A 25616-nucleotide genomic window follows, 5' to 3' on the forward strand; every position below is an offset into this window, starting at 1 on the left:
TTTCTTTGGCGGTTTCACTTCAGTTCGATGTTTGGACAAATCTTAGTTAATTAGTTCTCATTAGTAGGATCCAAGAAGCCAATCTCATAGCTTTTTCACAGCCAGTGAAAACCCCATATCGGTTACAGATCTTCTAATTTCGGATATAATCGTAGCACGTTGTGTCACCTATCCATTGTAACATCTTCCCGTTCATGACGCGAAGCGGCGTTCATTAGTTTTTTTAGCTAACTAGCACTCCGAGTCGTAGAGGGCAACAGAACGAACACTGTGGTGTATTTTGGATTTAAAACATTTGTTGATGGCAATTGTGTGGTCCCCTTTTCGAATTACTATTTTAAAGAATTAGACCGGACCGATTAGGGAAAATTTTTCTGTCATTTTTGTGGCTCCCAGAGTCCAATTTTTGGAGTTAGCATTCGAATTTTTAAAAATGACGACAGACGGCTTCCTTCAGGGCAGAGGCAGCTCAACAGATGCTGTCTCAACTCTGACCAGGCAACAGCATGATAATCTCTTTTTGTAAAAATTTGGCTGCAGGGCCAAAAAAGAGGAGTCCTAGGGTTATAAAATGCAGAAGAAAGTTTCTCCCAAAATCGGCCCTGTCCGCAATGAAATTGGACTCCCCCTCCATAAACAACAATTATTCCTGCTTGGTGTACACTTAGACTGTTCTCCAATTTTATTATCATCGGACTTTGTGTTGTACAACTGATAAGTGTAAAGTAGCGGAATAACACAACCGTAAATACAAACATCCATGACTAACCGCCGGATAACGAAGATAACCAAGGATAACGAAGTGGAGACTCTGACGATCAATTAATTCCCCAATTTCATTTGTTTCGTTGCTTCCTCAACTTCAGTGGCACTTGCAGGTGGATTTAGTCCAAATACCATCAGTGCTTGGGCCAGTGAAGACTATTAACACAACAGAAATTATCAATATTCTATGTGTGTTGATGTTTTGACAGGACGACATAGATCTTGCTTGGCGTTTGGAGGTCTAATATTTTGTGTTGATTTCATGTTTCTTCGACGTTTATAATTATTGGCAGTCACGTAAGTTACCACTTCCTAGCGTTGTGTCGACGTTGATTGGTAACTAATTACCGGGAATTCAAATTAGAATGATCTCCTAGCGAACAGCTTTGCCGTCAGTGGCGGTATCGAAATTAGGACGTCATATGAAAATATAGTCAATTTGAATCTTAATATTCTCATTATAAAATATAAGAAAATGAAATAAAAGTTTCGTTTCGTAAACCAAATATTTAACAGGTGCGTCAAAACCTTTAACATTTAAATTCATCCGCAATGACGATGTAGTCATCGCTGGCTTAAAAGCTTCATTGGACATCCCATCCAGGCCCAATGATTCGTTATCTCCAATCTCACAACTGTTGGCGCACATGTCAAACAGTTTCTCCTTCGTTACTCCTGGTATCGTTGCACATGAAGTTCCACATTAGTGGGCCCAATCCAGACCCCTGTGTGATACCCGCGAAGATAACTTACTACTTGGACCCATCACTAGTCCCTGCAAGTAACTATCGGTAATAGAAGCGAGATAAGTGAGAATAACCCTTTCGGTGAATTGCTTTTTCGGCCAAACCGGTAATCAACTTGATGGCGTAATTGGTTGAACTGGTTTTACGGAACCTATACTGCCGACCTGAAACGCCTCCTTTTCTCCCGACAACTGGGAGGGGAAATTACCCGCTCCAACATTTTTCCCACAGTGTCTAGAAGAAATGCAGTTCTAAATGAGTACGGTTCACCTTAGGTTTACGATCTTTAGGCAACAGCTTGTGCCGCTTCCATAATGCAGGGAAAATCCCCTCGGCCATACACGCGTTGAACAACTCAATTAACATGTCCATTCTAAATTGGACAGCAAGCTTGAGGGCCATATTCGATATGCAAGACCCGGATCTACACTTTCACCTGTTCTACCGCATATCTCCAGCAGCTCGTCTCTGGTGACTGGCGAATTCGAGGTCACACTCATAGGCCGTTAGAAGGTGTCAGTGCCTCCCTCTTGCTGAAAACATTCACTTTCTGCTGGATAGCTAACTTGAAGTTCTTGCGGGCTTCCTAATATGCATGTTCCTTTTGTCCTGCTTGCTCCTACCTTATGCCATCTGAACCTTTCGTCTAGCTCAGTAGCAAGTGAATCCATCGCTTTTGGGTTCCTTTTCAATTTTGTCTTTCGCCCTGTGGCTGCCTCCATAGAAAAGTAATTATCTGGTGGCCACTATACGTGAAGTCTCTCTCTGTCAGGACATATTATGCGACAGCGCAAGGCTGGCAAAAAAAATATCTACAATTGAACCAAACTCTCTTCCCGAAATGTGTTTGCATCACCTTTGTTTGCAAATAATACCAGGCAAACGATTCTAATAATCTGCACCCCATGCGTTAGTCTCTTTGCTCCCCTATTCGAAGATCCACGGATTACATTCACTGGCAATCAGCTTTAGACTTCCTCTCCAAGCGTCAAGAACAAGATTGTCTAACAAATCTTCAAATCTTCCTAAATATAATACCCTTAGTATTTGTCATTTCTGGCAAAATGCCGATTGACTGGAAACCCCCTTAAGTCACAGGCGATAAAATAAACTATAACATAAAACTTGATATCACCAAATCAAACTAGAGAGCTAGACTATTCACTACTGAATGTATGCTTATTCTTCGCATCTCAACTCTGCAAAGCAGAGAGCTGGGACCCAACGCTGTGACTCAGTGAGTTCTTCAACCGGATCATTGAGAAAGGTAGAACACCATCTGACTTGCAAGAAAGCACAGCCGTTCCAATATGGAAAAGGAAAGGTAGTCCAGCAGAATGTTCAAATTACCATCCAATCCGGTTGCTGTCCCATACCATGAAGATTTTTGAACGAATTCTTGGCAACCGTATTCGTTCAAATAACCGTGAATCAAGCCGGATTTGTCAAGAACTTCGCAATTACTGACGGAATACACGCTACGCGGTTACCCATGAGGAAACACCGTGAGAAGCATCGTCCTCTTTACGTTGCATTTCTGGATCTAGAGAAGGCACTTGACGTCTTTTAGATGAACACATCGTATGCTCTGCAAAAACACCTAGTTCCAGAAGAACTTGTGCACTGAGTTAAATTATCCTACCACGAAAAGTAGAGCGGGAAGTGCGGCGGGTGTATCAAAACCGCTTCTTGGCTCCGTTGATTTTCATCAAAGAAGCACCTCTTTGTTCTTGTTATGGACACTGTCAGACGGGACTTTCAATGTCCAGCGCTCTATATACTGATTTGGGTTCCCAGTGTCTCACAGCAAAGAGTTTGGGCCTTGGGGAAAAAGATGTTACCTTTGACCAGTTGCGTAACATGTGTTGATCACATCTGAAATTATGATATCCGCGATCGACATGGAGTTGCAACGATCATGGAAAAATTGCGAGAGAGACAGAGGGTTATGTAATTTCAGCTGAGGAGAATTGAATTTCTAACGTTGGTCTGATCATCGAAGTCGATGGGAATCGACCAAGACCGGCCAAAACAACGTTGGGCTGATACGTTTAATGGCGATGTGGAAGGCACGCGACTGCATCCAGATCAGACGTTTGACTTGACAAAATGGTGCAACTAATCAAGACGATCCGAACCCGCTTCTGAACAGGACACTGAAGAAGAAGATGGACTGAAGAACAAGGTGTTATAAGGTATTCAGGGAGCTAATAACTGATTCACCTTTTTATAAATATAACAAATAAAAAAAAAACAAAAAAGGAGATGTCTTAAGAAAAAGAGCAATTGGTTTCCGAAATATGTTAGGCACCACGTATCAACATCAGCTCCTGACAGATATTGTTTATTCCCTTGCACCTGTCTTTGTCAATTACTCTCGAATTGTAAAGAAAAACACTTGGGAGTTGTTGCATGCAGTCCACCATGGTTAAACGCTCCATTCAAATAGGGGTTGTTCTTTCTCCCAGTTTTCATAACTTTTCATCTTAAATCTGTCAAGAAGTAATTTTTACTGCGGAGCCACTTGAATATTTAGTGAAGCATATTTGCCTGAACACAGAAGGGTGGATACTCAAAAGATTAGGATAACGAAGGATTAAGATAATAATTTGTTTTTCCTATTATCCTTGCGGATACTCTGCTGCAAAATTCCGCCAAACGAAAATAGTGAAGCTACTCTGATTTTTCTTCTTAAAAGTTTTTCTCCTCAAAATAGGTGAATCCTTCTATATATAATCCCTACTTGTTGCAAGATGAAATTACGTTGATGGTCAGCGGAACAAACAATTTCATGTTGATAGTTGAGAAACAATTTAAACAGAATTCCCTGAGAGAAATGTGTTCCGAAAGTAATTTGGTTCGTTGCTTTAGCAAGAGCATATCAGCTCCGCTTTACGATGAAACTGTGCAGAATGTAATTTCTCAACTCAACTACGTGGAAAACTGGATTATTGGATACTTATATAAATTAGCCTTTCATTAATATCCCTACTTGAACATCTATCGAAACATTTCCGTCGAGTGATTTTTCCGTAGCACTCGCTAACCTTGGATTATCTTTGAAGTACTCCTGCTACCAGGAACCAATGCTTTAATATTCAGGACTAATTCGGTCAGAAATAATAATTCGATGCTTCCAGCAATCCACTTGATTTTAGCATCAGTGCACAAACATTATGTTCATACATATTTTCATTCAAATCGAGCTGTCATTCAGAAATGCTCCGAATACCTACGAGTATTATGCACATGGTTACCTCCATTATTCCTTTTGAATGTATGTGGACTACAATTGCTTTTAAACTGTGCATTGTGAATTCCGCTCTGGCCACAGCTTGCCCTTCCTTCCTTTGTGCTCGCCGAGTCTAGCAACCACTCTGGTTGCATACCACAGGTTTGATTGCTTCATGGTTGCTTCTTCCACTGCTCTAACCATATGTACATGCTTGCAACACTTGAGGGGTTAAATCATGCAGAAAATGTGGAATGTGTAGCTTTGGTAACATACCTGAGTTGAAGTGCTTTTGATTATTGTGAGGAAATTATTTTTTTCTTTTATTCACCTGAAATTGAGCTCATCCTTGGGCCGGGAGAGGGTTACGAAAGTTTGAGGGGAATATACCGTAACCCAAATTTCTTTTCCTTTTTGTTAAAAAGGATCTAAAGTTAAATGACTTATAAATTGAAAAATAAATACCAATCAGGACCCTCTTATCCAGCTCACAACATACGAAGCAATCTTACGATCTAAGTAAGCTTCTGGTATATTGAAATTCAATGTAAAAGTTAATCCGTCTAACCATACCTACGTCCTCCCTCTTTTGGTCATCTTTTAGTTATGTTAACTTTCATAAGTCCTCTGTTCCCTTTTTATCAATCCCTGAGATGAAGACTAGGCGAATATACCATAATTTGTAAAAATAAAAGCGGGTGAATACCAGGGCTGGATCAGTAATAATATGCATTACATATGTAAGCGCCGCAAGAAATCATTTTTTCCGGAGGAAAAACCGAACCAAGTTTCAAAATGTCTATTTTCTAAGAACATAGCTGCTGTTTCCTGGCACGTCATTAACTTTTATAATTTTTCCTCATCGGGTGATGAGTGATAGTTTCGAATTCGTAATTGCCAACCATAAAGGCAGAACTATATTTTCAAAAATATAGTATGCAGCCAATGCCGATTCAAGCCCACCTGTATCTAAAAAGAGTGTCACCCAAACTGGTCGTCGGTACGGGCTCGGTAGCTGGGCAAGGTTCTTCGCCCTTCAATAAGAACCATGATGTATGATCGTATCCTTAAGAGAGTTTCAATTTCAGTTGAAAACACGATAAATGGGGTTCCTTCCAAATCCTAGCAATCCGTGACACAACCAATTTCAGATATTCAGATCTTTGTTACACTTTTTGTTGAGGATGTAACATTTGTAACATTCTTCTTATAGCTGAAAGGAAGGGGCACAAAAGAGGCAGTCAAAATGAAGGGTATTCTAATAGAGAGACTCAAAGTCTACGCTTTTCTGTGAATCACATGTACCAATCTAGTGCTGAATATTATCCAGCCTCTGTTCCCTCAGGAATGCAGATACAAGGATTACTTCTAGTTACTCTTGGATGTGGTAACAATGCATACAGTAACGAAGGGAAAACTACTAAACATTCTCAATAGAATTGGAAATAACAAAGCACTGGGTCTCAATGGTATACCCAACAAAACCCTTAAGTTACTTTAAAATCGAGGCATCTGTTGGAGGGAATTTCTCCTACATTATGGAGAAGGCAAAAGCTAGTGCTATTGCTTAAGACTTGTAAACCTCCTGCGTAAGTATCGCGCTCCCTGGCTGAATTATCGCCAACTATCTGGGAGAAAAAGCCTCTGGTATGACATTTGCATTTTATATCTACTGGGGCTCCACAGGAGGCTGTTGCATTTGAAATAATCATTTTTATAAAGAAGTGGCTTCAAAATGATGGACTGGCCTTTGCAAAGGCAAAAACTGTAAGTGTGCTTATCATAAAGCGCCAAAAGGACATCTCTGTTCGCATCAGAGAAGGGAGCCAAGTAACAATCATCTATGTTGAACCCAGCTCCTCTGATCACCAGATGAAGAATGCTGCGAAAGAAGAATCGCCGTGTAGTTGATAATAACAATAGGGGCGACTGGAAGAAGAAGTCGTTGAATCCCCATCAAGATTTTGGCATAGTGAAGACAGGGAGGAAATAGAATTTATGGAGTATATGGGATACCGCAGATTCCTGTATAGCTTTAAATTAAATAATTTACGTATGTTTGAACACCGGACATGCCTCGGAAGAGGCGAAGCACATTTTATTTCGTTACCCAAAATTTCCAAATGAAAATGACTTTTAAAGAGGTATGCAATAATTAACAATACTCTAAGGCGGATTGTCTGATCTATGCCGAAGTAGTGGTTGACCTATGCTGTGCTATGTAATATCGCTCCTCCCTCCCTGACAAATTCAAAAGTGGAGATCCAGCAAATTGGTGAAATTATTACAAAAGAAAACCTGCCTGTTCACCTATTTAATAACATACACAGCTTCTATCGCCTTCGCTTATGTGATCATCCGCTAAGAAGGGTTACTGATCTTGAGATTGCCGGTTGTGATTGTATATTATTCAGTAAAGACGTTGTTTAATTCGCACGGAACCTACTATTTAGGCAGGTGTGATACAAAGCAAGTTCTAGTAACATTTGGAGAGCAGTTTCGTCTCTATGGTTCTACGTGAGTACCTATTCGCTTGAACGTAGCCACAAACCCCATGAAACTCCCACTAAGGGCCCAACCACTATAATCGAGCTTAATGCACTAGAGACAGGAATCCTCCTAAGATATCTGAATTCAGGAGCTATCCCATGGTACTAGTATAGCTCTGGTAAAGTTTCGTGACCAATTGCCACTTCAGATGAGTCTCCGTGCAGACTTGGATATAATATCCCTAATAGGCCTTTGGAGCTGGGTTGCTGTCCCTTTTTCCTTACCGCCACCTTAGAGCACCACAATTGGAGAGCAGGAATTTGATCCCATGATTTGGTCTCACTCGCCAAACTTTATTGTGTGCTTGGGCCATATTCCGGAAAACTGCTATACTATTTCCGCCGACATTTGAGAGAAATTCTTATTTCAGATATCTCCGAGTGAAATTTCTATTTTGCATTGCGTTGTCTCCTGCACCTGAATTGATGATCTATTATCATGTTGCCATCTTCTAGGGTGGGTAGTAGTTTTTGAAATAACACGTTTTCCAATGCCAGGATAAGGTCCTCCAGTTTGCGGCTTAGGAACAATGGATTGGCAACTTGTATATTATCAGACAGGATAAACAGCCTCGGGCGCTCTTGGATTGAAGAATGTTAGATCACTACACAATTCTGGTGTTGTCAAAGATCTGGTCCAACAGGCTAACAAGTACTAACTCGCGGCTGGAGCAGTCCAGGAAACGAATTGGAATTGTTGCGAGAGGACCGACATGAGGTCATACACAATCTTCGAAAATCGGAAGCTATCAGGAAAACGTGAATTTTGAGTCCTTTTCATCAAAGATACGTACTTGAAAGCAAATATTATCGACTTCCGAACCTATACACAAAAAATTGTGTGCCTAACGTATGTTCTATCGAGATGATAGGGGCTTAAAAACTAAGGTGAGTGCCTTTAATCTTTAAGCGGTTGCTTAGAAACACCATGGGATTTGTATCTATGAAACCTGGCCGAACGATAATATATTAAACTTTCTCTGGCTCTTCATTTTCCACGAGAGGGACTGGGATGGGGTGGTGGTGGAAAAACCCTGAAAGCATTGAGAAGATTCTGCTGAAGAAGAAAATAAATTGCTGCTCGGATTTCGAAATCCTAGCTCGATCGATGGATTGAGAATGTTGGCGTTAGGAGATTCTGAAGGACAAAACCTGAGATGGGCAGTAAAACTTTGACCACGACACTAAGGAACATCGAAAGAGGACTAGAATTACATATATTTTTTCTGGATTTTGGAGTAATTCTCGTATTATTGCCAGTCTTATTTTTGTCAAAGAACAATGGATCTTGCAAATGTTCTTCTCTTTGGAGAATTACGACAAAGAATGCTTTTTCAAAGATTAATCTCAGAGTCATATGGTTCACCGGCATATTCCGGACCACGAAAAAAATTCAGGCCCAAAGAGAATCCCTTTTTTTGCACCTCCCTCTGGTAAGACCTTGTCCAGGCCCAATTTAGCTAGTGAGATGCCATCAGCGCATGTTTCCGCGATGGATGTGACCCCATGTTGGTTGCAGATGTCATGATTCCCAACGACTTTTATGAATAGTAGTTGATGTAGAATACTGCAAACTAAATTTATCAAATGTGGATGTGGCCAACAACTCTGAAACACTTTACATTGCTCCCTGCCATTACCTAGAGGATTGGTGTCGCTATATATAGTTCAGCCATCATTCCGTGGCTGATATTAGGGTATAAAAAATCAGAGCGTTAAAAGACCCTAGCTACCCCCTTAAATACCTTGTCCTATTCCCCCATGAGAAGGCGGTTTACCTGAAAACAGTTATCTCGGAACGACTTATTTTAACGTGTCCAGAGACCGGTGCTCCCTCCTATTTAAAATCTTTTCACCAGGTGACCCCGGCTCGTCAATGCAGAATTTAGATCTAGATACCATAAGACAAATTGGATCATAAACTCAAAGTTATCCTTTTGCTCATGTCATGACAAGCCTTCGGGTCCTAGTCAGTATTCTTCCTTTCTGCAGGCAAGTTTTCGTCGGGTCCGCGATTTCTGCCTTCCACCAATACCACAATTTCTCTATTTGCTCCAACATTGGATATCTGCGCGGTCCAATTTTGAAAGCTTCGTTTGATTGTTGGGTAGACAAGCATTCTACTGATCACATTTAATTGCAATAAACATCGCTTTTCGTCTATTTCAGCTGGTAAGAGTTCACATTCCAGTTCCGAAGAATTAATCGCTGGTGGCAAAATTTACTAAGACTTTCTACTTTTTTTGCAATCTATTATACATATTTAAACTTTCTAATGCTAGCGTAATTTTTGGGATGCATCCTGATCTTCCAAAGGCTGTAGTACCTATGTTTGTAACAATTAGCCTTAGGTCTAACCAGCACATGTATGTCAGACAACCGCATTAGAATCACTAAATCGCCGCCATCCTACCTCTGTTTCTTCAAGCTTCGGTAGTTTTTTTGACTTATTATTCGCTGATCATTGTAATATCTTCTTCTATTCTGCAAGCAGCTGCTTTATTACTGCATTTTCATATAAAAAGCATTTTGGTGTTTTACTGAGTTGAATACCCTTGCACCAATTTTCGCCGTAGTGGCTGCATAACTCTCTTCTCTCTAGACTATTGTAGTCCATTCCTAGATAATTTAGGTGCAGATATTGAAAGTATTAGTAGGGCAAAACTTATTGTCTTCTTAATGGCATTAACCATTACAAGCTCGCCTAGTTGAGTCTTCTGATTTTTAAGATTTATAAGCAGCTGTATCCTTTCGGTATATGTATAAACACTATTTCTGATCTATTACGCCGTTTTTGTCAGTCGTTTCTAGGGGAATTTTTCTTCCTTGCCTTCTCCCCTCGTATTTCACAAACTACCTTCGGAATTTTTTGCGGTTTCCCTTTTCTAGAGACTTTCAACCACTTTTCGGGTTCTTCATCTAGCGGCTCCTTACTAGGACCTGATTTCACGGACCTAGAGACTAGTCATTAAGGTCGCTCAGTGCTTTCTCCGTATTAAGTATTCATGCCACTATTATGGTTGCCACCCAAGTGCTCTGTATTACGGATTCGTATTCGGATTTTCATCATGATTTCCGACAATAGTAAACGATGTCACAAAGCTCTTGTAGTTCGGAGGTATCGTCTTTACTGTTTATGGCGACATTTCTTTTCGACATCATTACAATCTTTTACGTAAATTCTACGAGATTTTTTTTTCATTGATTGTCATCATATGTGGCTCTGGTAATAGCTGTTAGGTTCTCCGGAATGCCCCAGATACACTCCTTATTCACACAATCGAAAGCCTTCGTGAAATCGATGAAGATCAGGAGAAGCGAACTCTAAATTTTATACAAAACCTAACCAACCAACCTGACCAATGTCGATCAAGTTTTCTAGATGTTTTTAATGTGGTCCAGGATTATTTTAGTTTTTATCTTTGCGATGGTAGGGAGCACGCAGATACCGTTCCAATTGTCGCATTCAAAACGGACTCCCTTTTGGAGTGTTGAAGATCATCCCTTTCCTCCACTCTCTGGGAAAGGTCTCATCGTTTATATGGTTGGGATTCTCTCTCCAGTTAGAGAAAGTGAAAATTGTGAGGAACCTCGTTATGACTGCCAAGAACCGTGTGCACATTACAGAAACCGACTCAATCCCTATCCGAGGCGTTGTTGGCTTTTTGGTAGCAATAAAGTTTCAAAATTTCACAAATTTTAATCCCTTTTAGTCGCCTCTTACGACAAGCAGGAAAGACTTTAAATGTATTCTTAAACCCCAACCCACAGGGTTTCTTCTTTTTCTTCAGCCTTTATCCCATTCACAAGCGGAGTCGGCTCGTCGTGATCGGTTTCGCCATTTGGCTCTATCGAATGCCTGATCTGGGTGCAACCTCGAGGCTTTTAAATTCCCATCCAGCGTATCAAGGCACCGTTGTTTCGGCCTGCCTTTTGGTCGTTTACCATCGACCTCGATGTTCAGATCAATCTTGGCAAGTGAATTCTCGTTTGCACCAATTGCGTGACCATACCATCGAAGACGCCTCTCTCGCAATTTTTCCACTATCGGTGCAACCCCATAACGATCGCCGATATCCTCATTTCGGATGTGATCAAAACGTGTGACGCCAATAGTCCAACGTAACATCTTCGTCTCCATTACCGCAAGACGCCGTTCATTGTCTTTTATATTCGGCTAACACTCAGAACCATAGAGGGCGGCAGGACGGACAACATTGCGATAAATTTTAGATTTGAGACGTTCATTGATACGTTGATCACAAAGAACACCAGTTGTGGAACGCCACTTCATCTAGGTTGGGTTAATACGTGAAGCAATTTCATAACGCAGTTCTCCATTGGCTGATAGCGTTGATCCGAGGTATTTAAATCGCTCAGTTGTGCGCAGATCACTGCTGCTGACATTGATTGTACGTGTTTCATGAGGATCGGTCGTCAACAATTCAATTTTGTTTAAATTCAATCTGAAACCGTGTTTCATGAGGTGACCATTCCATTTTTGGAGAAGTGGCTCGTGATCTTTTCTGCTATTGGACGCTAGGAGAACATCATCTGAATAAATCAGTATGTAGGACCCCAACTCACAGGTTGAATTTACAGATATCTTTATTGTCGCATGTCTGCACTAACCTGAAAGTCACTCATGCCCACTAAAGAGGCAGAATAGCACGCCCGCTAATCCATACCATAACCATTTTCTTTCACCTGGCATAAAATGTCCTGACATGATATTTTATGTTTCATAGTATTGTTCTCACCCCTGGGAGTTTATTAATCTATTGTAGTGCATCCGAGAATGTTGTAGTTCGCTCTCATCGGCGGGCTATACGCTTCAGGGAGGCTGAGGGCGTTTTAAGGCCACATAAGTTTCTGACGACTTTTTATGCCGTTCTTTTTCGGTGGTTGCTTCCGCTATCCGCATTTGTGATCCCTCTACGTTTCTAAACTCAGTCGTGAAATATTATATCAACAATTCAAGGGAATTAAATGCCATGTGGAAGTTCATCATGCAGTTAACAGTGCATCCTGGATAGGTGTATCTTTTCTGTCTCTCAATCTAAAAGGATAATGCAAAACTTTTCATACATACAACGGAAATCTTCACTTCATTTGAAAAGGTGGTAATCCGAATAAAACGAAAACCTCTGAACTTTTTGTATTTATTATTGACGTACATCTAACCCTAAATGCATACAATAAACGCTAACGTTATCCTTTCAATTTTTTTGCAGAGTTGTATTTGCATCGCCCAAATCAATACAGGCTAGCGTAACCCTTCTCGAGAATTTGCATGTGATATTAGAGAAAACGCCACGTGAAGATATTAGGACGGATGTGCTCCCACTTCTATTCAACGCCTTTGAAAGTACCACGATCCAGGTGCAGGTAAGTTTTCCATTACTCCCACGACTCCATCTTCCCGGAAAATAGCTGAACAATCGAAAACCAAACAACCAAACAACTTTATTGTGCGACTGTTCGTCTCACAAAAGCAGACGTACCCATTGAGAGTTAGACTCAAGTTGGAGTGACACCTGCAACATTCTCCGTAAACTTCGCGTAGAAAGGATTTATTTCAATTACGAGCGTGTTCGTGGAGTGCATCACTTGCACGTTGCATGCCTGATAATATGGTGATAGAATGAACAGTGCAGCACTTGGGTACCTACTGACAACTTCACGAAATAGTACCGGATTAAAGTTTGCCAGTTTGAATGGGAAAGTTTTATCTATGAGGGCAGACTTTTCGGGTGTATTCACTTTATCTGACTTATTTAATTAATTAAGAGAGTGATGAAGTTTCATTGGTTAGGAAGGAAAAATCTAATTGTATGTGTTTGTGTTTTTCCGGAACTGGCACTTGCAAATGAAGTTTTGCAATTTGCTGCAATAAATTAATGCGTTTTAATGAGTTTAAGTGAGCTTTTGAGTGAAGCAAGTAGATAATGAGCCAGTTTATAACTCAGTTAAAGACTTGTGATATACGATAAAAACATGAAGTTAAGCGCCCCGAGATAGTAGTATATCCATATTTTTTTCAGTATTTTTTTGGAAAGGGAAATCTTAGAAAGGTGCTACTACTCTACTCCGAATAATCCCGTGGGAAACACACTAAGTACTGTTTCTGGCGAAGAGCTCCGGTCTGCGCCTGAGTTTCTAAGTCACACGTACGTTCCCCAGCCCGAGCTCGATTCAACTACTAAAACCCTTTTTGCATTGCGGCTATTATTAACTCCAAAGCGCCTCTGACTTCACCTTAGGATAAGGATAAGATCCGATAATTAGGCGCAAAGCTTTTCCAAACCTATTTATATCCTTAACCGCGTTCTCAAGTATAACCGAACGTTCGGGACCATCGGGAAACTCTTCCCATCCGATTTTCTGCACAGTTACTTCCTACTTCGTTCTTCTAAGTCCACATTGACTTTAGTCTTCGGACACCTTCCTTTCCATATTATGAGATTGCTCGAACATTTTTTATTCGATTTGCTTTATTTCTTTTTTAAGGTTTTGTGTAAAACAAAACCTTATTAAAATCGGTTTACTGTCTGTCTGTCTGCCTTTTTTTTTAGGAGGTGGACATCCTTTACAGAGACTAGTCTGGACACACCAGCGTGTGGGACTTTTACCCACTAAACCCACTCCCGACTCCCCCTGCCCGGCGAAACTACCATAAGGTATTACATCACGGGGTGGTGTCAGCTCACTGTAGCTTAATCACCTTTCTTTTATACGCGGCGCACGTGACCGCCTTTCGATTGTTTTGGATAGATGCGATCAGGGGAGTTGACCACATCCCAATTCTCCTGATGTGCTACCATTTTCGGCACCAGATTTTCTGGTACCAGCACCTCTCCTAGAGTCTCCTCTAAATTCGTCCTTTCTGTCCTGTGAGAAGCTGGGTGAGATTATAATTAATCTTAAAGTGTCGTCTCTCCAAACACCCCTTAAAGGAAGGAATTGAGCCAGTGAGTCCACCGCTCTTGCCATCTATTTATGGATCTCTCCCTCTCAGCGCGCTTCATCTGCGATGAGGGCGAGATTGGATTAGCATTGTATATGTTCACCATATCATCTGCCAAGATGTTAATCGGCATCATTCCAGTGATGGCGAATGCTGTATTATCTAAGACAATCCTAAAGGCATTGCCTACAATATGCAGCGCGTTTTCCCAAACTGGGACTGCCCGCAGCATGATAGAACTCACCACCCGAGCTATTAGCAGCTTGCAAGTACGCTGTAGTCCACCTACGTTCAGCATCATCCTTGCCAGAGCCATACTCGCGGTGGATGCTTTTTCGCAATTATGCTCTATGTGCTGCTTAGAATTGAGTTTCCCGTCTATCATCACTCGCAAGTATTTGATGGCCGGCTTAGAAGTGATGATACGATTCTCGATTCTAATGTGGGACACCCGCGGATGGTGGGTCCATCATCGGTATTATATCAGAATGTCCGCTCTTGCAAGTAGCTATCGATAATAGCGGCGAGGTAGGTGGAAACACCAATCGTAGCCAGAGACTTTCATATAAGGTTCCAATTGGCCGAATTGAATGCATTCCTTATATCCAGGGTCACCGCCACACAATATTCGCTGGTACAACCCCTTCCGTGAATTGCTTTTTCGGCCAAGCCCGTAATTATTTTGACGGCATCAGTGACCAATCTGGCTTTACGGGACCCACACTGCCTATCTGAAAGACCCCCTTGGCTCTCGACGACTAAGAGTAATCCATTATAAATTACCAGCTTCAATATTTTCCCCATAGTGTCTAGAAGACATATAGGTCTATTGGAGAACGGTCCCCTGGAGGTTTGCTAGCCTTAGGCAGCAGCACAAGTTTCTGTCGCTTCCATGGTTCAGGAAAGATACTCTCGGACATGCACGTTACGAACAGCTCCGGAAACATATCCGGCCTGCATTTGATGGCAAGTTTGAGGGCCTAATTTGGTATCCCGTCGACTATTCCAACAATAATTGGGTCTTCTGGGGTGGGGAATGAGCATCTCCTAGCGTCACATGCTTTAGAGATCTTTATGTAACGTGGAGAGCTCTATCCGTGGAAGTACCTGCAGACCATCCTGGAGTTCTTTTGGAATTGGCTGCCTTGTGGTTCGCTGTCGCTGTAGGTGAAGTCTTGCCAGGACATGTCACGTGCCAGGGCAGGGTTGACAAAAGTCAGATCTACAATTGAACCAGATCCCCCTTTCCGATAAGTGTTTACATCACCTTCGTTGCCCAGAACTACATTCAACTAGGCGAATGCTTCTAATAAGCACCGCCCTCTCGCGTTAGTCTCTTTGCTGCCCCACTCGATAGTCCACGCATTAAAGTCGCCGGCTATCACCTTTGGACCTCGTCTCCTTGCGTCGTGAACAAGATCATCTAACAGGTCTTCAAACTCAGGCAGTGTGAGACTCGGTGGAGCGTAGCAGCTGTATACGAATATGCCGCTTATTTTTGCCCACAAAAAGTCACTAGCCGCCTGACCCATGCTGGATTGTATGACTTGACGACCGCACGCCCATATCGCCGCTCTACCAATCGAAAATGTGACCCATACACCCGCGTCAAGATTTCTGTATGTTTCACTAATGACAGCAATCTCCATCGTAGATTCGTGAGTGGTATTAAAGATGGTACTCAGCAACCTGATACCTCTATAATTGCTGTACTGTGTGATATTTCCCTTTTCATGTATGAAACAGGAAATGCCTCTTTCCCAGTCATCAGGCATTGATTCGCTGTCCCACACCTTGAGCAGAAGTTGAGGAACCACTTAATTTAATTGGTTAGCCCCATATTTAACCAATTCGACTCCTGGCGACCTATGATTTTTAAGCCAATGAATTGCATGAACTGTTTCGTCTACACTTGGTGGTGGCAGTATTTGTCGATCATCTTCAGTTGGTGGGACGTCCAGCTCGCCGATGTTCTGGTTGTTCAGTAGCTCATCAAAGTAGTCAACACATCGCTCCAATATGCTCACACTGTCGGAAATCAAATTTCCCTTCATCCTGCTGACTTGTTGGTAAAACTTGCGTGCCTGGTGCGATTGCTCCCTGTACTTTTCGAGTTCACAGACCTGTTGGTTCTTCCAGGCTTCCTTTCTCCGTCTGTGAAGTCGCGTCTCCGCGCGTTGTATGTCTCTGCGTCTTGCCGCGTTCTTTGAGAATGCAACATTACTCGGTATACGGCATTTTTCCTTTTTGTAACTAGCTTGCATTCATCGTCAAACCAGCCGTTCCGACTCTTTTTGCGGCTGGGGCCAAGTATGTTTGTGGCCGTATTTATGATAATGTTCTGGTGATTGTGAAAATCATTTGTTGATACTTCATCTCCAGGATCTCTGTTGACTGCGGTTATTGCGGCATCCATATTCCTCTTATAAGTGTTGCGGAGGGCTGTGTTCTGGATGGCTTCAGTGTTAACTCTCACTTGATTGTCAGAGGGGATTCTATCACAGTCACTTTAAAGCTAGCTGATATGTACTGACTGGTGATAAAGGCAACGTTAAATTTTCAACAGATTCAGAAATTTCTGGGTGGCTCAGAATAGAGAGCCAAGACTAACTAGCTAAAGTTTAAAGGATAAGAAAGAGGTCCGTGTAGTTTTCACCTGGGGTTGGATTTCCTCTGCTCAGCCTCGGTGGTTTATTTGGGATTTTCCATTATTTCTCTGTATTTTTTTGTTGCGGACGATTGTAGATACGTTTCGAACCCGTAACCTGATGGACCTCACTGTTGATTTAAACCTTTTGATGCAGGAGGATGCATTTTATTGAGAATAGTACCAGTGTTGAATTAATACTTCCCTAAGCCAGGGTTTAAACGATTTCTGTTGCAAATATTAAAAGACGATATTTTTCCAATTTAGCTGTGCACTTTCTATTCTTTCTACGTTGTCTGTATAGAATTTTATTCGGAAGTACTTACTGACGTTCGTCTACATCTTTGTTAAATATAAAATCCAATGGAGACAGCTATATCTGAATTTCACATCTACGCTAACCACTCTCTTAAATCAAGTTTCCTACTTTCATTTCTTGCCAATGAATAGGAGCAAATACGTCTTCCTCCTCAAAGCCTGAACGCTAAACAACAATTTCATCTATTTTCCCATCCTATTCACAGGATCCGTTTAATCTTACACAAGGAACTCAAATCAAGAGGAGAAATGTAAATAATCTGTAATAAAAAGATCGTCCGTTTTTTCCTTCCATTTCACCGGAAATATCTCTGTAAGTGCTCTCGAATCTCGGGAAACTACCTCCACTTAATAGAGAAGATACTTCTGCATCAGAGAAGGACAAAATAACTTACTATTAGCCAGACCTATATTTGCTTAGTAACCTTTGTATATTGTTATTGTTGCTGGTCACCAAGATGTTGTTTGGAGCTATGTATGTTTGACAACAAACCGAAAGCATGTCCTTCCGCTAGAGAAAGTAGATACCAGCATTTAATAACATTTGAATTTACTCCATGGGAGTTGAGTTTTCCTGGCTACGGATCTGTTTGCATTAAACTAGCTTTAGCTCCCTTGGTATTTTTCATATTTTATATCGAAGTAAAAAGCGGAAGAATTTCGAAAAGATAAAATAATTAAAGTTTTAGAGAAAGTATGAAAAAACTTGTTTGAATGTTTACAACAGTGAAAGAAGAACTTCCAACTGAAATCAAGTTAGCTTTGCAGAACATATGGTTTGGATGCGAGTAATTCAATTAAAATTCGGCAATATAAGTTAGAATTTAGTAATTGGAATCTGTGTCTTCCTGCTTTTATTGATTCCATTTTCGAGGAAAGATTAACACGCGCGCTCCAGCCGATAAGAAAGTTACATTTCTTTGGATTTGATTTGGGTATGACAACACTTCAACACTTTCTCTGAAATCCTCCCCTAAACCCATTTTTCATCACAAACATGAAAAATATAGGATATAAATACTACACAATGTCCTCACTTCTGATGAAGAGAAAGTTCAATAGGTCGTCGGAGCTAGAAAGCATTTGAAATTATATCTCCATGTTGAGCCTAGAATATGCGCATAACGAAAGTTATAATTCAATCTTCGGATTTCAACTATCGCGTTAATTTGAATGCTGGGCAATTACCCACAAGATGCAACTGTTTAGATCGTTCCATTAAGAGTTGAAAAATAAAAATGACTTGCATATAACCACACCTCCGTACGTACCACCGAACACCTTCTCTTCTTCCAACAAGGACACACTTATTATCCACTCAATCCGAAAACTCAAAGCAATACTAACTTGAATTGTCCCATGCAAATTAAAGGACTTTGTTGATTCAGAGTGTTTTATTCATGGAATACCGTAACCTTTTTACCTTTTCTTTATCTACCTTCTCAAAATATTACAGTACGAAAGGATTTTGAGTTGAAAGGTTGCAAAGCCATGGACAAAGTAAATTTAAGTGATAATGCAAATTTATAGGGGAATATATTTCGAACAGGATTTCCTCCTGGTCTTATCGGCTAATGAATTTAAATAAAAGTTAGGAGATCTGGCTGGAGTTTTCGGCCGAAATAGAAAGAGGAAGTGGAAATGGCAAATCCTTTTAACATATGGTCCTCTGACACTAACGATGAGAAAGATAAAATGAAAAACTCTGTTGAAATTCAATCCGCTTGACTTTGCCGATTGTACATAAGATATCTTGATCTGAAAATCCGGTTAAATTTAGCACAAAAGCATCTTCCTATCATCTGCACTGCCATTCAACAATTTCATGGGCACCCCGGATTTTAGCGTCAGCACACTTACCAGATACGGTTGTTTTAAATAGTCAATTTTCCCATGTTATTTTCCATGGCGAAAAGTCCTGGGTGCATCACCTTTAGGACGAAGTATAAAAATTAAATAAACTTCAAAGTCGACAGATACAAAATTTGTTGGAATTTTACCCATTTGTGAGTAGGTAATTGTATCATTTATTTTTTCTTATCTTTGTAAAATATGTAGGAAGGAATCCATGGGTCAAATGAGACATAAAATGCCGGAATCTTCAAAGTGATATTAATTATAGCGAGAAGCACTATTTTTGCTGGTGCTTCCTTCATCACAGTTATACTTCAACTTCTCCCAGGGCGACCAGGCTTCCTTTTATATAAGCAATCCTGCTCTACCTACTTAGGGTTTGTGCATTCTCGAATACTTCTATTATTTTTCTTTGGTCCCTTTAGCCCTTCATTGCATGATCTATTAAATAAATAAAAAATTGTAATGTGAATAGCTTTATTGAAGTTTGAAGGATAGTACCTCTTTTTTTCAGAAACCATATCTTACTTCGTATGCTATAGCTATAAATCCCCTGAACATATATGGTTTCGTATGCACCATCGTCATCATCAACGGCGCAACAACAGGTATCCGGTCCAGGCCTGCCTTAATAAGGAACTCCAGACATCCCGGTTTTGCGCCGAGGTCCACCAATTCGATATCCCTAAAAGCTGTCTGGCGTCCCGACCTACGCCATCGCTCCATCTTAGGCAGGTTCTGCTTCGTCTTCTTTTTCTACCATAGATATTGCCCTTATAGACTTTACGGGATCATCCTCATCCATACGGATTAAGTGACCCGCCCAGCGTAACTTATTGAACCAAATTTAACCACAACCGGACGGTCATGGTATCGCTCATAGATTTCATCGTTATGTAGGCTACGGAATCGTCCATCCTCATGTAGGGAGTCAAAAATTCTTCGGAGGATTCTTCTCTTGAACGCGGCCAAGAGTTCACAATTTTTCTTGCTAAGACCCCAAGTTTCCGAGGAATACATGAGGACTGGCAAGATCATAGTCTTGTACAGTAAGAGCTTGTGGTCAGACGTTTCGAGCGGAACAGTCTTTGTAAGCTGAAATGGGCTCTGTTGGCTGACAAAAACCGTGCGCGGATTTCATCATCATTTCATTTTCGACCCTAGATAGGAGAACAGAAGAAGAGAAAGTTGTATTCTCATATCTTTATTTTTCCCGTTTAACCAGTGTAGTTTGATGTTGTTGGTTGGTTGGTTTTCGATGCTGACGTTGCCACCATATATTTTGTCTTGCCTTCATTGATATGCAGCCCAAGATCTCGCGCCTATCGCCGCCTGCTCGATCTGGATGAAGGCAGTTTGTACGTCTCGGGTGGTTCTTCCCATGATGTCGATATCGTCAGCTTAGGCCAGTAGTTGGGCGGACTTAAAGAGGACCGCACCTCTTGCATTTACCTCAGCATCACGGATCACTTTCTCGAGGGTCAGGTTAAAGAGGACGCATGATAGGGCATTCCTTGTCGTAGACCGTTGTTGATGTCGAATGATCTTGAGAGTGATCCTGCTGTTTTTATCTGGCGCGGCACATTGGCCAGGGTCAGCCTTGTCAGTCTTATCAATTTCGTCGGGATACCGAATTCTCTCATGGCCGTTTACAGTTTTACCCTGGCTATGCTATCATAGGCGGCTTTAAAGTCGATGAATAGATGGTGCAACTGTTATCTATATTCCAACAGTTTTTCCATCGCTTACCGTAGAGAGAAAATCTAATCTGTTGCCGATTTGCTTCGAGTGAAGTCTCTTTGGTAAGGGCAAATGATGTTCTGAGCGTATGGGGCTATTTGGTCTAGCAAGATAGTGGAGAATATCTTATAGATGGTACTCAGCAACGTGATACCCCTATAATTGCTGCACTGTGTGATATCTCCCTTTTTATGTATGAGACAGATAATGCCTCGTTGCCAATCGTCAGTCATTGACTCGCTGTCCCATACCCTGAGGACAAGTTGATGAACCACTTGGTGTAACTGGTCGCCTCCATATTTAACCAATTCGGCTGTAATTCCATCGGCTCCTGGCGACTTATAATTTTTTAGCCGATGAATTGCACGGACTGTTTCTCCTAAACTTGGTGGTGGCAGTATTTGTCCGTCGTCTTCAGTTGGCGGGACCTCCAACTGGCCAATGTTCTGCTTGTTCAGTAGCTCATCAAAGTACTCAGCGCATCGCTCCAATATGCCCATTCTGTCCGAAATAAGATTTCCCTCTTTGTCTCGGCAAGATGAGCATCGCGGTGTATAAGGCTTTATCCTGCTGATTTGTTGGTAAAGCTTCCGCGCCTGGTGCGGTTTCTCCCTGTACATTTCGAGCTCACAGACCTGTTGGTTCTCCTAACCTTCCTTTTTCCGTCTGTGAAGTCGTTTCTCCACTCGACGGAGTTCGTGATAAGTCTCTACGCGTGCCCGCGTTCTTTGAGAATGCAACATTACTCGGTATGCGGCATTCTTCCGTTCCTTTGCTAGCTTACATTCAGCATCAAACCAGCGGTTCCGACTTTTTTTGTAGCTGGGGCCAAGTATCTTTGTGGCCGTATCAATGATAATGTTCTTGAGGTGATTGTGAAGATCATTTGTTGATGCTTCATCTCCAGGATCTCTGTTGACTGCGGTTATTGCAGCATCCATTTCCCCCTTATAGGTGTCGCGAAGGGCTGTATTGTGGATGGCTTCAGTATTCACTTTCACCTGATTGTCAGAGGGGATTGTAGGTGGTGTCGTAATTCGAGTTCGTAACACCATGCCAACGAGATAATGGTCCGAGTCTGTATTGGCCCCCTTGTATGTTCTGACATTTATTAAGGTTAAAAAGTGACTGCGTTCAACCATCACGTGGTCAATTTGGTTGAAAGTGGTCCCGTCTGGAAAGGCTCACGTATGTTTGTGAACCGCTTTCCCCGCAAACCAGGTACTTCCAACAACCATTTCGTGTGATGCTGCTAACTGGATAATGCGCAATCCGTTATCATTAGTATCCCTATGTAAGCTATGGGAGCCAACGTATCGCCTGAATACTGGCTCCGTCCCTACTTGACTGTTGAAATCTCCAAGTATGATTTTGATATCATACTTGGGACAGGCTCCCAGGGTCCGCTCAACTGCCTCGTAGGAAGGTATCCTTCTCCGACTCTGCAGTCTCCTCTGTAGGGGCGTGAACGTTTATGAGGCTTATATTTCTAAACTTGGCTCGCAAACGCAGAGTACATAGCCTTTCGCTTATATTTTCAAAGCCGAGAACAGCAGGTTTCATTTTTTGGCTGACTAAGAAACCTACTCCGAGCACATGGTTTACTGGATGGCCACTATAATATATGGTGTAGCGGCTCTTCCCCATGATACCGGTCCCTGTATGCATACTAAACAAATGAGACAAATGATATTAATACCATTATATATCAGAAGAAAATTAATTAAAAAAGAATTTGATACAAAATTATTGACAAAACTTGTATAAACAATTTCTTTGATCGTTATAACATAAATAGACCTTGAATTTGCGTCACTTAGTGTGGGTTTTCATTTAACAAACTTGACAAACTTGTCGGCTTTCCTGCCATTCAGGCCGTGTGTAATATCGGTCCGCACAAAGACCAGGGGTAAGTTCTGATACCTTTCTAGAACTTTCTTCATATTCTTCCTCTGGATTGGTGTCCCTAGATTTGAACGAATTGATGAACTTTCCTGGCGGCTCATAGATGGTGAAGCAGTTTCCAAGTTGGACAATGGACGACACCGCCTACGAAGGAGAACCTTTCCTACTTTCTGCAAGTGTTCCGAGATGACTTTTTTGAAGACAAACAGAGATAAATAAGAGTCTTCATTGTTTCTTCGTCATAAAATCCACATATTTACGACAGCATCAGCATCAGCACATCAGCATCATATGGAAAAAATCCTTTTATACCATTTCTTTGATCTCAAGTGAATCCTGTAAAAGCCCAGCATTGAATTAAATAAATCCTGAAATAAATCCTCGCCTCCCATATGACGATCGTAGACTTCAACAGCTCGTAGACAGTCTATTTCTTTGTACTGGTGGTCTCTGCGGAAACATCTTTGTTTTTTTGTGTAACAGGTTCGCCACCAATGTTGAAGCATAATCACAGGTTTGTTGTCAAACCAAGCTTTTCAGTTTCTTCTATTATATGCCCTCTTCCTTCTTTTTTTAATTCTTTTTCGGGATGCATTTGAGCATTTCGTACTCGGTTCAATCTCACCGTACGCAAAGGCAAAAGACCACTATGAGTTAGGTATACCTGTAATTTTAGACTATTGTACAAATTATCAAAAGAGATTATGTGATTCTTGTATTTTGGTATTGACTGCGCTAAACGAGTCACAAGACACTTACTCCAAGGTCAAATTCGCTATCAGGAACTGTGTTGCTTTGCTCACCAGAAAATAACTCAAAGTCATAGCTAAATGCTGACGCTCCATTCAAAACTTGATTTTTGTAATCCAATTTTTCAGAGAACGAATTTTGAAAAGCTTATCGTGTCCTTCTTTAAGAATTGAAATAAATTTTGTATTCTCGTTGAAATATAAGAAACACTTTATTGTTTCCAATCCGTTGCATGCCATTATATCATACCAAGAAAACTAGGTGATTCAACTCCCGACACATTCCAAATTTTATGGAGATGAAAAAGTTTTGCACACATTCGACCACGACGGGTGTTGTGCGAGTAAAATTCTACACATAAGAGCTGACGTTAGTTCCGTATATGTGATGCAGTGCACTGGTGTACACCCACATAGTTGCGAGCACAGTGCTGCGAGTTACTGTGAGCACGTGGCAACATCTGTCATAACAACATACAATGCACAGCTGTTTATGGCTTCGCACATCCCAGCGGGAACCAAAAGCAAAGCTTCCTTAAAGGTTGGTGGATTCTAACGGAATCACTGAGCGAATGATGCTTTAAAATTTTTGTATTGGAAGCTTGGTGGAAACAAACACGCACAGCATTCTTGGCAATAAATCAATGTTTGCTCTCCTATGAAGTGAGGAGGAAATAAGTAGATCCATCCAAGATCAATATTCGGTTGTATCCGTTTCCTGCTAGAATAAGATGAAGAAACATACACAAAAAAACCATCTAGGCGACATCAATACACCCATACCACTTACATACCTCGTCCCTACCCAAAAGGCGCGCACTGAGATTCACGGAAAAGTGAGGTTATATCCAAACGTCATTTGACCATAGACAAGATAGTTGCGTTTTGTTATTGCTAATGATACGAAAAAGAAATCCCCCCGTCAGTTTTTTATGTTTTTTAGAATGAATTAATTATAAACGTTTGAAATTGTGTATGGTTTCCTATGCAGTAAAAGATTAATTTTCTTTATTACGTTAACATTTTATCGCTTGTAGCCACGCAAACGTCGCAGCTAGGGTATTAGGAAGCAAAACCCGAATGCGATGCAGAGCCGAACTAAGTCTGAGAAAAACAAAGGCCGAGAGAATCCTCCCAGCTCTCTCAGATCCCTTCGACGAGCATGGTCACAGACAATTTTAAATTACCTTGTTTCCCCAAGACACAACGACGCATGCATGGTTTTTGAGACAATTCTCCATATCATTTCCTGATTTATCTTTTCGAGCTAGTTAACCCCAGTTATAAATCACGAACTAACAATTCTATCTCGACCAACACCATCAACGGCGTACAAATTGGTACCTTGTCAAAGATTGCCTTCGTAAGGAAATCCAGAGGCTGAAAATCTGTCTGATGTTCTGACCTACGCCACCGCTGCATCTAAGGCAGGTCTTCTTTTAATACCATAGGTCCTTATAAATTTTCCGAGCTGCCTCATCCTCACCCATAAATAACTCGCCCATCGCAACCAACTGAACGGGATTTTATTTACAATCAGCCAATCATAGTATATTCATAAATTTTATCTTAATTGAGGCTACGAAATCGTCCATTCTCCTGAAGGGAACCAAACATTTTTCACAAGATACTTCTCTCGAACGCGTGTAAGAGTTCGCAATTTTTCTTACTAGGAGGAGCCGGATAACTCAGTGACTAGAGCGCTTGGGTCTCGTAGCAGAAGCTCGCGGTTCAAATCTCACAGATGGCAGAGGGACCTGTGTTGTGACTTCAGATCGGACACCAGTCGACTGAGCTATGAATGGATACTTCCACGTTAAAAATACGCATGATAGGGCATCGCCTTGTCTCTCAAATATGAATATTGAATAGTCTCCAGAATGGTCCTGCTACTTTTATCTAGCCTGGCACATTAGTCGAAGTCAGCCTAGTCAGTCTTTTTAATTTGGTCGGAATACCGAATTTTTCCATGGCCGTATACACCCCGGCTATGCTATGATACGTAGCTTAGAAGTGCATGAAGAGGTGGTGCAACTGATGGTCACATTCCAACGTATTCCAAAAAAGTGAAAATCTAATTTGTTGCTGATTTTCCTGGAGTGAACCCTCTTTATAATAATCGTTGGCGCAACAATCCATATTGG

At 41.3% G+C, this 25616-nt stretch overlaps 1 protein-coding gene across 2 annotated transcripts in view; it reads left to right on the forward strand.

The window, feature by feature from the left end:
* The window catches only part of LOC119649051 (SCY1-like protein 2), a 211623-nt gene that overhangs the window by 114356 nt on the left and 71651 nt on the right, over nt 1–25616 (forward strand). For both annotated transcript variants that reach the window (XM_038051029.1, XM_038051030.1), the window contains exon 11: nt 12527–12680. In XM_038051029.1, coding sequence (XP_037906957.1) covers nt 12527–12680 — 154 coding nt within the window. The remainder of the gene's footprint in view (nt 1–12526; nt 12681–25616) is intronic.

This window comes from Hermetia illucens, chromosome 2, assembly GCF_905115235.1.
Source record: "Hermetia illucens chromosome 2, iHerIll2.2.curated.20191125, whole genome shotgun sequence".
NCBI classification, from domain to species: domain Eukaryota; kingdom Metazoa; phylum Arthropoda; class Insecta; order Diptera; family Stratiomyidae; genus Hermetia; species Hermetia illucens.